At 44.0% G+C, this 16,395-nt stretch overlaps 1 protein-coding gene across 6 annotated transcripts in view; it reads right to left on the bottom strand.

Annotated features, from left to right (window-relative positions):
* The window catches only part of NFAT5 (nuclear factor of activated T cells 5), a 643,105-nt gene that overhangs the window by 11,646 nt on the left and 615,064 nt on the right, over positions 1–16,395 (bottom strand). For all 6 annotated transcript variants that reach the window (XM_069216876.1, XM_069216877.1, XM_069216880.1 and 3 more), the window contains one exon: positions 10,770–11,013. In XM_069216876.1, coding sequence (XP_069072977.1) covers positions 10,778–11,013 — 236 coding nt within the window. In that variant the 3' untranslated portion in view covers positions 10,770–10,777. The remainder of the gene's footprint in view (positions 1–10,769; positions 11,014–16,395) is intronic.

Genomic DNA, 16,395 nt, shown 5'->3' with positions numbered 1-16,395 from the left:
AACAATGACATCATCTCCATAACTTCAACACACCTACTTGCAATCAATCAATCATTTGTTAAGCGAGCTACTCACCCGGTAGGGTCTCAAGGAGCTGGGGGGGTGGGGGTGCTACTGCTCGAAAAGCCAAGTCTTGAGACGCTTCCTGGAGGTTAAAATGTCCTGGGTCAGACGCAGATTGACGGGGAGGAAGTTCCAGGTCTTGCCGGCGAGGTGGGAGAAGAATCTGCCACCGGTCATAGTAGGGTGGATGCGGGGGGACGTTGGCTCGGTTAGCGGAGTGGAGCTGGCGTGTCGGGACATGGAAGTTGAGACGCTCGTTGAGGTAGGCAGAGCCGGCGTCGTGGAGAGCCTTGCGAGCGTGGATCAGGAGTTTGAAGATGATCCTTTTGTTGATGGGGAGCCAGTGGAGGTCTCTGAGGGGGGCTGAGATGTGTTCATGGTGAGGGAGGTTGAGGATGGGTCGTGCTGAGGCGTTCTGAATGCGCTGAAGTTTTCTCTGGAGCTTGGTCGTTGTTCCCGCGTAGAGTGCGTTGCCGTATTCCAGTCTGCTGCTAACGAGGACGTGGGTGACCGTTCTTCTGGTTTCAATGGGGATCTATCTGAATGTCTTGGAAAGCACACAGAGGGTGTTGAAGCATGAAGATGAGATGGCGTTGACTTGCTGGGTCATAGTGAGCAATGAGTCCAGTATGAAGCCGAGGTTGCGTGCATGGGTTGTGGGAGTTGGAGCGGCTCCTAGAGTGGCAAGCCACCAGGAGTCGTCCCATGCTGATTTGTTGGAGCCGAAGATTACGACCTCGGTCTTATCCGAGTTCAGTTTGAGGCGGCTTATCTCCATCCAGTTGGCAATGGCGTGAAGTCCGTTGTGGAGGTTGGTCTTGGCGGTGGCAGGGCTCTTCGTGAATGAGAGAGGATCAGTTGTGTCATCCGTGTAGGAGACCATGTTAAGGCCGTGGGATCGGACGATGTTTGCGAGCGGCGCCATGTAGACGTTGAAAGGGGTGGGGCTGAGAGAGGATCCTTGTGGTACTCCGCAGATAGTCTTGGTGGCTTTTGACAGGAACGGAGGGAGGCGGACTCTCTGAGTTCTGCCGGAGAGGAAGGATGTGATCCAGTCCAGGGCCTTGTGGCGGATTCCAGCGTCGTGGAGGCGTGTGCGAAGTGTGTGGTGACAGACGGTGTCGAAGGCTGCAGAGAGGTCAAGGAGGATGAGGGCCACGGTTTCACCTTTGTCAAGCAAGATCCTGATGTCGTTAGTAGCAGGGATGAGAGCGGTCTCGGTGCTGTGGTTCTTGCGGAAGACTGATTGGGAGATGTTGAGCCGGCTGTTGTCTTCCAAGAAGCGTGATAGTTGTATATTGACTATCTTCTCGATGACCTTCACTGGGAGGGGGAGTAGGGAGATGGGTCGGTAATTCTTGAGGTCTTCGTGGTCGGTCATGTTTTTTTTTTAGCAGAGCGTTGACTTTGGCGTGTTTCCAGCTCTCTGGGACGGTGGCGGTCTCGAAGAAGCTGTTGATGATGGTGCGTAGCTAAGGGGCGATGATTTCGGCAGACCCCAAAACCAGAATTACTGGACAAGTTACTTACCTCTGGTAACACCTTATATGGTAGACTATCCAGCTGCAGATTCCTTACCTTAGAATTTTCTCCCAGCGTCAGCCGAGATGCAGAAAGTTTTTGTGAGCGGTAACACTGTGCGCTGGAAGGTGCGTGGCATTGCCAGACTCCTCGAAACATCTGTCACTACTGTCAGAACTGGCTGGGCAAGGCAGAGAGGGCTGCCACTGACCCAATCGCAGTTCACTAACCACTACGGTAGATTTTTTGAAGTGCTCTCAGAGATCTGGACATGTCAGAGAGACTGCTCTGATGCTGCACTCAGGAGCCAAATCGCTAGATTGTTTTGGGACTTGGGTGCCTGATTTGTCCTTTGTTTTGTGTCAACAGATCTGGTCGGTGTGGGAGTTTGGAGTGTGGTACTTCTGACAGGTCTAATAATGTTGTGTACCACGGTTGGCAGGCCCACGTTGGTGCTACGAGTATCATAGTGAGTGAGATTTGACGCAACTTGTTGACTAGAAACAGAATGAGTGGGAGAGAGGGAAAAGCGTAAGCAAATATCCCTGACCAATTGATCCATAGAGCATTGCCCTTGGATAGGGGATGTGGGTGTCTGGATGCAAAGTTTTGGCATTTTGCATTTTCGCTTGTGGCGAACAGATCTATGTTTGGTGTTTCCCCTTGTTGAAAGTATTTTTGAAGTACTTGAGGGTGAATCTCCCATTCGTGTGTTTGTTGGTGATTTCTGCTGAGAATATCTGCCAATTGGTTGTGTATCTCTGGAATGTATTGTGCTAACAGGTGAATTTGGTTGTGGATTGCCCATTTCCAAATTTTTGGGGCTAGAAGGGAGAGTTGGGACGAATGTGTCCCTCCTTGTTTGTTTAGGTAATACATGGTTGTCATATTGTCTGTTTTGATAAGGACATTCTTCTGTGTGAGAAGAGGCTGAAAAACTGAGTGCTAGGAAGACAGCTAACAACTCTAAGGGATTTATGTGTAGCTGTTTGTGCTTGGCATCCCATTGTCCTTGAATGTTGTGATTGTTGAGGTGAGCTCCCCAACCAATCACTGATGCATCTGTTTTAATTATGGTCTGAGGCACAGGGTCTTGAAATGGCCGCTCTTTGTTTAGATTTGTGGAATTCCACCACTGAAGGGACATGCATGTTTGGCGGTCTATCAACACTAGGAGGGTCATTCTGACCCTGGCGGCCGGTGGCCGCCAGGGCCACCGACCACGGGAGCACCGCCAACAGGCTGGCGGTGCTCCAACGAGCATTCTGACCGCGGCGGTTCAGCCGCGGTCAGAAGCGGAAAGTCAGCGGTCTCCCGCTGACTTTCCGCTGCTCGTTTGAATCCTCCATGGCTGCGGAGCGCGCTCCGCAGCCATGAGGATTCTGACCCCCCCCTACCGCCATCCTGTTCATGGCGGGAAAGCCGCCATGAACAGGATGGCGGTAGGGGGGGGTCGCGGGGCCCCTGGGGGCCCCTGCCGTGCCCATGCCAATGGCATGGGCACGGCAGGGGCCCCCGTAAGAGGGCCCCGCAAAGTATTTCAGTGTCTGCCTTGCAGACACTGAAATACGCGACGGGTGCCACTGCACCCGTCGCACCTTCCCACTCCGCCGGGTCGATTACGAGCCGGCATCCTCGTGGGAAGGTCGTTTTCCCCTGGGCTGGCGGGCGGTTTTTCAGCAACCGCCCGCCAGCCCAGGGGAAAACTCGTAATACCCGCCGCGGTCTTTTGACCGCGGCGCAGTATTTTGGAGGGCGGCATCCTGGCGGGCGGCCTCCGCCGCCCGCCAGGGTCATAATGAGGCCCTAGATCTTGAAGTTGACCATGTACCTGTGACCATTGTTGTCCAAGGCACTGTTGTAAGGGCTGCATGTTTAGTCTTGCGTGTGGAACAATTGCAATACATGATGCCATCATCCCTAAAATTTTCATGACAAATCTGACAGTGTACGGTTGATTTGTTTGTATCTGTGTGATTATATTTTGGATGCTTGTATCCTTTGCGTATTTGGACATGCTAGCACCTTTTGAGTATTTAGTATTCCGCCCAACTACTGTTGTATTTGTGCCGGTTGTAGATGCGACTTAAGTAATTTATTGAGAACCCTAGCGTGTGCAAGGTTTGTATTAATAATGTGTATAGTTTTGACTCTGCGTATGACTGTTTGATTTTATTAGCCAATCGTCTAGATATGGAAAGACATGTATATGTTTTCTTCTTAGGTAGGCTGCGACTACCGCTAGGCACTTTGTGAATACCCTTGGAGCTGTTGTTATTCCAAAGGGTAACACTTTGAACTGATAGTGCTTTCCTTGAATGACAAACCTGAGATATTTTCTGTGCGCAGGGTGAATGGGTATATGAATATACGCATCCTTGAGGTCTAACGTTGTCATGAAATCGTGTTTTGGAGTAGTGGGATAACATCTTGTAGAGTTACCATGTGAAAATGTTCTGACAGGATGAAGATTGAGGGTCCTGAGATCTAATATTGGTCTGAGGGTGACATCTTTTTTGGGAATGGGGAAATATAGCGAATAAACTCCTGTCCCTATTTGAGCTTGTGGTACGGATTCTATTGCTTGTTTGAGCAATAGAGATTGGACTTCTTCCTGTAACAGATTGACTTGTTCTGGGGATAGTTTGTGTGACCTTGGTGGAATGATTGGGGGAGTTTGTATCAATTCTAGGCAATAGCCATTGCGGATAAAGGATAGTGCCCAATTGTCTGTGGTAATGTTTTGCCAATTTGTGTGGAACTGTTGTAGTCTTCCCCCCACAGGAGAGGTGTGGAGTGGAAGGGGATGAGACGAGTCACTGCTCAGGGTGCTGTGGAAGTTGCTTAAAGGTCTGAAATTTACCTCTCTTTCTGGGATACTGCCCCCTATATGTGCCCATAAAACCACCTTGTTGGTATTGTGGTTGGTAGGTTGGTTTTGCCTGCAATGTGGATGCTTCTGTTGTCTGTGGTCTAAATCCACCTCGAAACTGCGGTTTCCCAAAGGATCCCCTGTACGGTGTGGAGTATAGTGCACCCATTGCTTTTGCGGTGTCTGAATCTTTGTGTAATGTTTCAATGACTGTGTCAACCTCTGGGCCAAAAAGTTGTTTCTTATTGAATGGCATATTTAAAACTGCTTGCTGTATTTCAGGTTTAAAACCTGAAGACCTGAGCCATGCATGCCTACGTATTGTCACTGCAGTATTGACACTTCTAGCAGTTGTGTCTGCTGCATCTTGGGCAGATCGAATTTGATTATTTGTAATCGCTTGCACTTCTTCCACTACTTGTTGTGCCCTCTTCTGGTTCTTTGGGGAGATGCCCTGTCATATCGAGCTAACAGTGGTTGTGAGTTAGCAATCCTCCACTGATTCGCTGCCTGGGATGCAACTCTCTTCCCTGCCGCATCAAAAATTCTGCTTTCTTTGTTGGGTGAGGAAGCATCTCCTGATGACTGTGAGTTTGCCCTTTTTCTTGCAGCGCTGACCACTACCGAATCTGGAGATACTTGGTGTACTATGTAATCAGGATCAGAGGGAGGAGGTTTGTACTTCTTCTCTATCCTGGACGTTATTATACGCGCCTTAACTGGCTCATTGAATATTTGATAGGTGTGTTTTAACATGCCTGGGAGCATGGGGAGGCACTGGTATTTTGAATGTGTTGAGGATAGGGTATTAAACAAACAATCCTCTTCCAGTGGTTCAGTATGCATGGTGACCCCATGGTGTGCTGCAGCCCTAGCTAAAACCTGATTGTACACAGTGCTATCCCCAGGTGGTGAAGGCTTAGAGGTATAGCTGTCTGGGTCATTACTAGGAATGGGATCTGGATCATAAAGATCCCATGGATCTACATTGTCCTGTTGTGAGTCAAAAGAGTGTGTGGGTGACTGCACTGGTGTAAGACTAGTAGGAGGAGAGGTAGGCAGGTGTGGAGAGTGAGGAGGAGAAAATTGAGGAGGTGGTGGTTTCTCCTTCGGCTTTCACACTTTAGCTGGAGGCTGCATAGTGTCCAATTCCTCCTAAAAGGCTAACTTTCTCTTTGGTTTTAGACGAGGTGCTGTTAAGATCCTGCCTATTTCTTTATGGATATGAATCCCGGCTTGACTTTCGCCCATAACTTCAAGTATTGGCTGAACTTGATACTCCTCTTCAGAGGTTTTGTGGCTTTCTTTTAGTCTCTTTGAAAGTCCAGGCTCCTCTGTATATGCTAGCCTTTTCGGCTCCAAAGCAGGCTTTTTCGGTATCGAAGAAGATGATGCGGTGGATGATCTTGGCTCCGGTAGGGATTTCAGATTCTTCGACTCTGAAAAATTGTGTTTGTTCGAGTCAGACACGGAGCCTTTTATTGCCTCCGATGTTTTGGGAGGAGTTGCCTTTTTCAGTGCCGAACTGGTAGTTTGGTCACCGGTAGTCATGGCCTTCTGGCAGTGGCATACCGAAGGCCTTATGTTTTCGTGAGGGTACAGTGGCAGGCGTACTCATGTTGTCCCGCCGTGACCAGTCTGTCCTCCTCGGATTCCTGTTCGGAGTCGGAACCTCGAACGGAGGCTACTGTCTGCATGATTTCTTCCTCCTCCACGTCAAGATGTTCGGTGCTTCTGGACGCCATCTCGAGCCTTCGTGCCCTCGTGTCTCGAAGAGTCTTTTTGGAACGGAAGGATCGACAGGCCTCACAATTTTCTTCCCGATAATTTGGGGAAAGGCCAAGATTACAGACAAGATGTTGGTCTGTATAAGGAAATTTCGCGTGGCACAGAGGACAGAACCGGAATGTAGTCCGATACATAAGGCTTCCACGCGGTCAGCTCGAGTTGGGCACGCGTGACCCGAAGGGCGAGTAGAGTTCTCTTCTCAGACGGTACCGATGTGTCAATGGAAGATGTAAACCCGATCGATACAATACAGACAAAAAGAAAGCGTTTTCAAAGTTTTCCGAATCGAAATCTCAGAGCGAGAGGAAACACGTCCGAACCTGACGGAGGAAAGAAAACAATCTAACATGAAGTCGATGCCCATGCGCGCTGGAACCGAAGAGGAGGAGTCACACGATCTTGTGACTGGAAAACACTTCTTCGAAGAAAGAAAAACAACTTGTAACACTCCGAGCCCAACACTAGATGGCAGAAGTATAATGCATAGCATGTGTAACTGCAGCTACACATGCCACTGAACACACACATACATATATATATATATATATATATATATATATATATATATATAGGAACAAATGCTACAGCAGTAATAACTTTTGAATTAAACATTAAATGAATTTAAATATATTTAATTTAAAGTATTTTTCGGACGTTCAAATCCCCCTAAAGTAAACATTTTTTATTATACATTATTAAAGGTCAGAAGTGATGTATAGATTTCATTATAATTAATTTAGCTATATTTTATTAAAATTTTGTCCTAAAGTTTTAACATTAACAAATATTTCAAAATGAAATAATGAACACTTTTTTTTATATATATATTCAATGATATTTATATATATATATTTTGTTTTAAAACTATTTTAGTTAGTTAATTTACCATCATTTCCTGTGGGTTTTTATTTCAAGTCCCTACCTCTAATGCTTTCTATGAGACATTCTTGCTTACCAATGGTTGACCATGTATGGTTCTGGACTTACTACTGTTTATTTGCTGGCAGTAAAACCTTACAATTGTATGCTTAGCTCCACTCTCTTTTTCAGGGGGTGGAGACATGCAAGTATACACTTTTGAGTAACTTTACACTTGGATTATGTGACTTGGTCAAAGTAGTAAAGTTACACCAAAGTATAAGAGTAAATCACATGTATTAAATTACTCACGTGTAAGCTACCTTTGCACTAGTGCCCCTCACCATCAAAGTACTTAGTGTCATATAATGCTCATATCATACTCAGAAAACAGAGGCATCCTATCCTATACATAACTCATTCCTAAGAGGCTATATTATAAATTGTAATCATCCATCCCTCGTGTTGGTGTTGTGGATGCCTGGAAGTGGATCAATATGCACATTTTTGCCATGGCTAATGTGGTTGCTAACAAACATTAAGTAGTGAGCTTACATTTATAACAGGGGTCTCTAACCTTTTATGTAGAAAGAGCTACTTCTGATCAGGGAAAATCATTGTGAGCTTCCGAAAGCTAAACTACTTGTGCGTTATTACCAGACACTCCCACTACTGCAGCTTCCTTGACTTTAAGCCTAATGTCCATAGAGCCAGATACTAAGGTTTGAATAAAATACTTTGACTAGGGGCACTGTGGCAGTGCTGCCATGTGTGTCAGTAAGGGCGTGATCTTTGGGGGATGTATGAACATGTGTGCATATGAATGGGATGTATGGGTAACAGAGAGCCTGTGTTATAGTACTTGTGGCACAAGACATACCTTTTGCCATATGTGGCATTGTTACATACACAAACATACAACCATTTTGTTAAATGGGAGAAATTTAAGGTGAATGTGAAACATTTTTCTGTACTTTAAATTACTCCCATATAACAAAATGAGAATTTTTTTCAGTTATAAATATGGCACAGTGTTCGACTGGCCACTGGGAACAAAATGCTTAATGTTTGTAAATTCAATGCTTAAAAAAATATAATTGAGAAAAATAAAATTATAAGTAAATGTAATTATACAGTGACTTTTCATTTTAATTTTCTCTGATTTAAAAGCATTGTGAAACCTCATTTTGTTCTTAACTCCAATACTGAGTTGACAAGGACTTTTATTACAGAGCTAAAAGCCTTAGTGCTTCAATTCTTCACCTCTGTGCCATGGGTCATAAATCGGACTTCAGAACTGGTCCTTATCAGGCCCTGCTATCTGCAGCTTAATGATAACAGTATAAAATAAACACCCTTCCTTTAACTTTAAAAGAAAAATCTGACTCTGTGCCTATTTAAATATGAACTCCAGGTTGAGACCTACTCTAAAGGGATCTGGGAGCAACTGGTAGCTCGTAATTGACTGCCTGGAGACACCTGATTTAAATATCTGTATTATCCTGCAGTATGGCTAGTCTGCCAGTCCCGTGGAGCTAGCAGTCTTCTCCTCCTCAGGCCGACTATAAGGTTTCCCAGGGATGACCAGTGGACACCTCAGAAATCTGAGGTTTCTGCCAGACAGCCCAGTGGAAACAGTGCAGCATAGAGGGTTTTCCCCACCACCCACCAAATACACACTGTCTGCAGCAGCAGACAGTGTGCATTCAGAGGGTGATGGGCAGGGGAACCCCCCCAGCACTGGCTGTCCGCCAGCCTTTTCATGGCAGAGTTCCCACCAAAAAGGCTGGTGGAATCTGGACTTGTGATTAGCACGGTGGCGGTGAACTCAGCACCACCATGGCTGACCATGAGTCTGACCGTGGCCATGCCACCGGGAACTATGTTCCTGGCTGTGGTGGCATCCCCTGGCGGTCAAACCGCCAGGGTCATAATGTACTGGTTGGACCGCCAGGAGTGCAGCATCCTGACCGCCACCGGGAGGCTGGCAGTCTCAAGACCACCAGCCTCATAAAGAGGGCCTTTGCATCTTTCTTAAATGATGTATCGTCAAGAGTTAGTAGTGTCTACTGCATAATCTATAACACAGCTGAAGTTGCCCCAGAGAATAACAGACGCTAACAAATCAAGTAAAAACCGGTTATCACCACTAGGCCCACAAATCAAGCAAATCACATACTTTATGGATTATATAACGTTCATTTACCCATCTTTCCTGATTATCAGACACAGTCTGATCAGTTAAAATCCCCCCCCAGAGCTAACACTGCCACATATGTATAGCCACCTGTTGAGTTGTGCATGTGTACATCATACCCCACGTGCTGTAGAATGCCTCTATATTTATAAGCTGTGTGAGTTTCTTGTAAATGAAGCAATCCAGCTTTAACAACAAGTACCACCTCTCTAATCACCTGATGCTTACTTGGATTAATAAGACCTTTTATGTTCCAGCCTGCAATATTCATGGCGATACGTTGCAGTATACAAGCTGTACACACTGTATTTGAGTCTGAGAATGTTGTGACTGTACACCAACAAATCCACCACTGAGTTTTTTTTGCTGCACCCCATAACTTTAACCATCTCCACCCTTTCCATTCTGTCCAAACTACCCATTCTAACACCTGGAATGTGCTCTGAGGCAAGATGCTAACACCATACCAAAGGGAGGCTAGCTCAAAACTAAAACAAATCTTTTTCGTTTTTTCTCGGTTGCAGCGTTTTGTACTTTTTTGGAGAAAGGAGATTGCTTCATCAACATTATAAGTAGCTTTGAACTTGAGATTGAAGTAGCTTTGAACTTGCCTTTCCATAGCGCTTTAAAGTGTGACTGGTGCACAATTTGGGCTAACCACTTCGAAAATTAGTGATCAGGGACTACAACTGTTTGGCACACCGAGCTGCCTCAAATGAAAACGCAGCGAATACCTGGAATGGAAAACTCGCATATGCTCTGAATGCTGCTACGGCCTGCACTCTACTTGAGATTTCTTCTGTATCACGACAGAACACCAAAGTTTTGCAAGGAGAGCCACTGACTTTAGGTCGTGAAATTGAAATCTGGGAGCTCTCCAAACAGTCAAATCTTGATCACCTCCTTTTGGTACTAATATTGTTTAGTGAATAAGATTGTGATGTTCTTAAATTTATTTATTTCTATTACTGATTTAAATGAATCCTATTTAAAACATGCAGGAGACAAGGATTTCCAGCTTTTGATATTTTTTTTTTAAATTCAAAATACGTACTTAGAAAATGCTTTGCTATCCATCGCAGATGCAAAGATATTCTATTTATGATTATCAGTGAGAATTCTGTGATAGAAAATACACAGTGGCCCTCCAAGGCAAGAATATGGAAGTAGGTGGATGGCACAAGTGCCATGCAGAGCTAGACTCCTCACTTATTTAGGGGATTAGGATCTCGGATAAGATGACCATGTTTTACTTTGAGGGGCTGAACTTCACTAAATCTCAAACATACAATGTAAGGCTTACATTCACTGCCCTGTTTCATGCTGTTTAGAGCTTGGTATAGATAATGTGGCCTCAAAATACCTGAACACTAAACTAAATATCAAATATAAATGCTTACAGTTATGCACCAAAGAAAATGATTGCATCAAACTTTACCATAAACTTAGCATACCGAAACATTCACTTACATGATTAGCTAGAAGGATCCAGGCATGCTGTTCGAATGGCTTTGTAAGGAAACTAGCAAGTCGTTTATCTTTTCCATGTTCTGGTTATTGCTGGCAGATGATGAAATCGAAGAAGTTTCGGACATCTGTTGGGAGAGAAGCGTTACCACAGACTGCTCCTCATCCTGTGCTTGTCCGTCTTGGCTGAGAGCCATCAACTGATCTGGCACTGTGGCTTGAGCTGGGGACAGAAGCTGTCCACAGTCTAGTAAGAAAAAAAAGAATAATTAGCACTCATCTGTGGTTAATGAAACAAGTAGCTGGAGAAACCACTATTTGGATGAGGAAGAAAAACAATTCCGATGAAATGGAAAGGCAACAGTGTCTATAAGTAATTAAAAAGGTTTTTCTAGATCTACTGCTAATTACATCAATGGGGTAGCCTTTACAGTTTAACTATGTACCCAATTTATAAAGTAGTATAGTAGGTAAAATAATACTAACAAAAGTAAACTGCAATTCCATCACCCATGTTTAAAAAAAAAAAAAACTTGTAAATCACTGGGCGCACTATCATCACAGAGTCTGCACTGATTTCGCAAGTGGTCAAATGGCAAATCCGCAAAATAAAATTAACATTCTATATGAACAAAAATGCTCTCTAAAAAGTAATAGTGTTAAATGTACTCAACAGCAGTGTCGGAAGTGATACCACTGTGGGGTCAGCCTATCATAATCACCACTTGTCAAAGTAGGATCTCCTCTTAAGAGGCAAGTAAAACTTTCCTAAATTGATCTAATAGGTATAATGTATTTAGTGCAGCTGTATGTTCATGTATACTTGTGATATCTTGTATATTTTCCAGTATTACGCTATCTCTGTGAGAGGCACTGATGTTCCCAAAGGCTTTTCCATGAATTCATAAGCACATCAGCTGTAAAACACTGAAAAGCATTTCATAGTTTATATTGGAGGTTGGTTTGAAACCTTCTCCAAATTTATGTTTCTGCAATCCATACGTTATTAAAATGCTAATCTCGTATATCACAGGATCTATCGCAGTTCCTTCTGTAGTCATAGTTGCTAAGAATCTTAAATATATCATTGGTTTAAAACACTAAGCAAAACATGCCCAGAAAGAGATTCAAATGGAGAAAATTCACATTTAGTGGGTGGATAATTATGTAGGTGCCCACCAAAATGATTATTAAAAGTATTATTTATCAAAGATTACGCCATCAAGCCTATCAGGATAGACCACTATAAGCTATAGAATGATTACAGTACTCCACCAGTACTCTTACACAAGTAACTGACAAGGTGTTGTTTAGGTGTCTTAATGAAGTACAAAGTTAAATAATACTACCCAGACCACTTCAACTTATACTGGTGCCTCATGCAATATTTTCAAGTAACGAGCATTTGCAACATTGTATTCAAAAGGAAAAGGACTGATATGTGCATGTATTCATTATTTGTGATGTTGAATTTCATGAATTTCTGGTGATATGAATTAAACGAACTGGAGTCAGGATATAGGGGGAAAAAAACCCTTCTCAGACCAGTTGAATCAAATAGCTCCTGTGCAAATGCCTTCTCAACAGCCATGTTGCAATAACATTCTGGAAAATGAGAATGGCTATCTATGGCAACCTAATTAATCACAAAAAAGGGCCTGGAGGTCATCTGAATAGTTTCCCGATGGCTCGCTCATTTGTTGGAATCATAAAAAGCCTTCAGATACCATTGGCGTCCACATTCTTCTCTTCCAGATGGGACAATGTAAGTGAAGTATTGTTCAGAAAAGCTCATTCCTTAACCTGAATAGATAGTTATAACAGGGATCAAGACTGGGTCCTTATTTGCTGGTTTTGCTACAACTGCAGTTTGAGATGTGGTCAAAGATATTCTGCTAAGTTGAAAGAACATATTATGTACTTAGAAACGGAGCCCCAGGTCTCAGATAGTTGATGTGAATCATTTCACTAAGAGTGGTCTAAAGCCAGTGTAACAGAAGTAGACAGTGGAATCCCTAGTTGCACTCGGAGACGCTATAGTGATAGTTATCTAAAGAACAAGAGCATGGTACGGTGAAACTTTCACACGAGTGGACTACACGGTTCACCACTGTACAGTGCCCATATTTACTCTGTGATTCTAAAGAGTGTTATCCATTGAAAACTAGAAAATTTCCAGCCTGACAAAGGAAACTACATTAATCTATAGGAAGCCAGCAGTCGAAGGGCCTGACTATGAGTTCGGTGGTGAACCGCCCAAACTCCAATACGGCAGTGGGGAGACGGCCGTGAAGCCGGTGGCCTCACCACCATTTGTATTACAATGTTTCCGCGGGGTGGCCGGTGGAAACAGTGCGCAGCATTCGCCTTGGCTCCTCAGGGAACCAAAGCCAATGCTGTCACATAGACGGTGTCCCCAGCACCCGATGAACTGCCCACAACATGGTCGTGGGCAGTGCAGGTGTCCCCATGTGACCCCAACTCTGCCTTTCCACCAGTCTTTTCCAGACAGGGCCCCCGCCATGGAAAGACTGGCAGAAAGGAAAGTGGTGATCTGCACGGTGGTGCTGAACTTCGCACCACCATAGCTGACCACAGCTTTCACAGCCACCAACCTGTCCGGTGGGCCTCCAGGGATGTGGCGGTCACACCACCACAGTGGGTACAGCGGTCCTAAGAACCGCCGTACTCGTAATCAGGCCCTAAGTTCAACTATCCTATTATCATAGCATTAGAATGAGAACATTGCATTAATTTTTCTTGTGTCACAATAACTACATTATAGAGGACCTTTACAAAGAATAGCCACAATAATCATAATAAAAAGGTTTTTTAAAGTAGCAGTACTTTTCTCATCACAGCAAACCTGATGTTTATAAAAATCCTTTTACTCACCCTCTCTGAAACCCAGCTTAGCCATGATCATATTATAACTAAGTAAAGCGTAACCTAACCCATATGCCTATTCCCAAGTGTAACCCCCAATTTTTTTCATTGCTACTGAAACCGCCACGAAAACACTAAACGTGTCTAACCCCATCTGTAACCGCAATACATTCACAACATATTCAAAATTCTTAACCTCAATCGGAAGTACATTAAAAACATACAATTTTCCTGAACTTGAAAGTGATGTTTTAATAGTGTACCTGAACTGTTCTTTTAAATGGTTTTTAAAGAAATCTTCGGATGTAAGGTGATGTGGCCTCCAACTGTTGCAGTTCTGGGTTATGTGGCAGACGCCATCTTGTCAACCAGGAGGCTCATAGTGATGCTTTTACTCTTGGGCAAACGTAAAGTATCCATGGCCTGGTGCAAAAGCCCAGCACTCACAACTGAGGCGTAGCTTCAGGATGTAGCTTACTGTAACAAACCTGCTAAAAGCTATGCCATGTTACAATGCAGAAAATGAGGCCTAAAGACATCTGTGGTCCATCGAGAGGATATCTGGTGCAGAAGTCACACTCAAGTGAGTAGTTGCTTAACAAAACTTTAATGGTCTTGACACTCTGATGCGCCTTTAACAATGACCGGCCAGATTACTAATATGTTGGCATGACAATGGCACTGCATGTGATGCTGATATAAAGTATGTAAATGTCTATTTTGTAGCAAACACAGTGACTACATCTATTATGTTCTTCGCAAACTGTTTACGCCATGTATGTGTTTTAACTAAAATTGTGCACCCAAGTCACTATGCTATGTATACTGTTGCCCAGTATGCACTGTACTGTTTGTCAACACTTAATGTTTGAAACTTAAATAAAAATTAAAAACAAACAAACAGGAATTTGTAATATTTTTTTCATTTGTCGATTTGTTGTTATACGATAACATAAGAAATGCCAGGCCTAAGAGCTGTTTCTTGATCCTGTCATGAGCTGAATCCTTTGACAAGGTACTAGTTTGGATCAGATCAGCCTCAAGAAGATATAATGTTAACTGTAGGACGTGAATAGGAAAAGCTGTGGTGTAAAATATGTGCATAAACAATTTCTGAGGAGAATTATGCGGAGTGGGAGGTATTTTTATGGATTATGTAGGTATTTCATTGTAAACTGGATAACCCTTGATCAAAATGGAAATTCAAAGAACCCATCCAATCTCCACTGTTTACACTCTCTAAAATGTGTACCAAAGTCACCATGCTGAAAGGCTCTTTTAACTCGAAATTGTCACAGCCCTAAAGAACCACAATAGGCTTCCCGTCTTTTTTTGGGACACTAAAGTATATGGAATAGAATACTTTGATTCTGTGCAATTATTTCTACTACATCCCAAAAAGAAGGTCTCTGAATGTTCCTCTAGGAGTTCTGACAGTAGACTTTTTTTTAATTTGTTTATTGACATTTATAAATACTTGAGAAATAACAGTAGATTCTCATGTCAAATTGTACATAGCTGAGATCTGTGCACAATATAACAGTTATACAAGCAAAACAGTCATAAATGCTAATTATCCATACACTGTCTAAGCTTGTAGATTACAGGGGGAGGCAGGGAAGAAGTGAATTTGGGAAGGGAGTTCGATCCACTGACTCGAATGTCGGTTGTTGGGTCATATATGCAGGATTGGTAACCAGGGTGACTATGTGAGCATTAGCAAGGAGTAGGAAGACTATTAGAGACTGGGGGATGGGTATATATGGGGAGTAATCTGTGTCAACAAGTGATGGCTTGGGTATCAGGCTCATGTCCTTGGGTGTAGTTTTGCCAGCACCTGGGAGGGAGGTGGGTTGGGGGGGAAGCATTCTGAGGCGTCTAGAGCAACAACTCCTAGCCTGTGGCACTGGGAGCCCCAGCCTTCACCCAGAGAGTCAGTGCGTTGAGCCAGACCTCAGAGGATGAGCGCATCAGAGGATGAGCACTCCAGAGGCTTCCGCCTCCTTGTTATGGATCTTTTGGCTAGATGAGCGCAAGATTTTTAAAAAAGTGTGCAGCCGTTTTCTGCTTGTGTAATAGTTTGTAGACACCTACAGTCTCAATCTCCCAGGATCTCGAGTTCTGTATGCCAGTGACCACCTCGATTCTTGACAGCACTGTCCCTCAGGAGGATGGCAGCTGAGGACAGTCCCATATCTCATGTTTCAAGTCTTCTGCCAAAGTGTTGTACCTTGAACAGGAGTGCAAGACTCCTGCTATGATACTGGCCAGACCAAGGGAAAGAGACAGGCTCTATGAAATATGGAAAAACTAATACATTTAGGTCCGGCATTCCTGGACACTTTTTGGGGCACTCTTCACTCTATCCCACTCCCTGTCATTTAAGGGTCTACTAAAATCAGTTTCCCACATGCCCCTCAAAGGCTGCAGTGAGATGCGCATTTCGGTCACTGTGTGGAGGTCTTAAATAAACTGGTGGGTATCTGGAATGTCTCTGAGGGCGCTCTGAACTGGAGGTGTAGGGTGAATTGACCCTCATGGATGCAGCATTTGTCCATTAGGAATTGAAAAGAGAAACATTGTCCGTTTTGGAATAGATCTCTCATAGTGAAGATCCCAGCCAGATCTCAGGGTTGAAGCTCCCGCCCAGTAAGTGGGCTGCAAGGTGTCCAGAGATTGAGCAGCGGTATCACGGGTGCATAGGAAGTTAAGCGGTATTTGAGCTTCAGAGCTGCAAAACACG

Source organism: Pleurodeles waltl, chromosome 12 (genome assembly GCF_031143425.1).
Source record: "Pleurodeles waltl isolate 20211129_DDA chromosome 12, aPleWal1.hap1.20221129, whole genome shotgun sequence".
Lineage (NCBI taxonomy): Eukaryota > Metazoa > Chordata > Amphibia > Caudata > Salamandridae > Pleurodeles > Pleurodeles waltl.
Note: the sequence above shows the minus strand (reverse complement) of the source record. Positions and strands in the feature narration are given on the sequence as shown.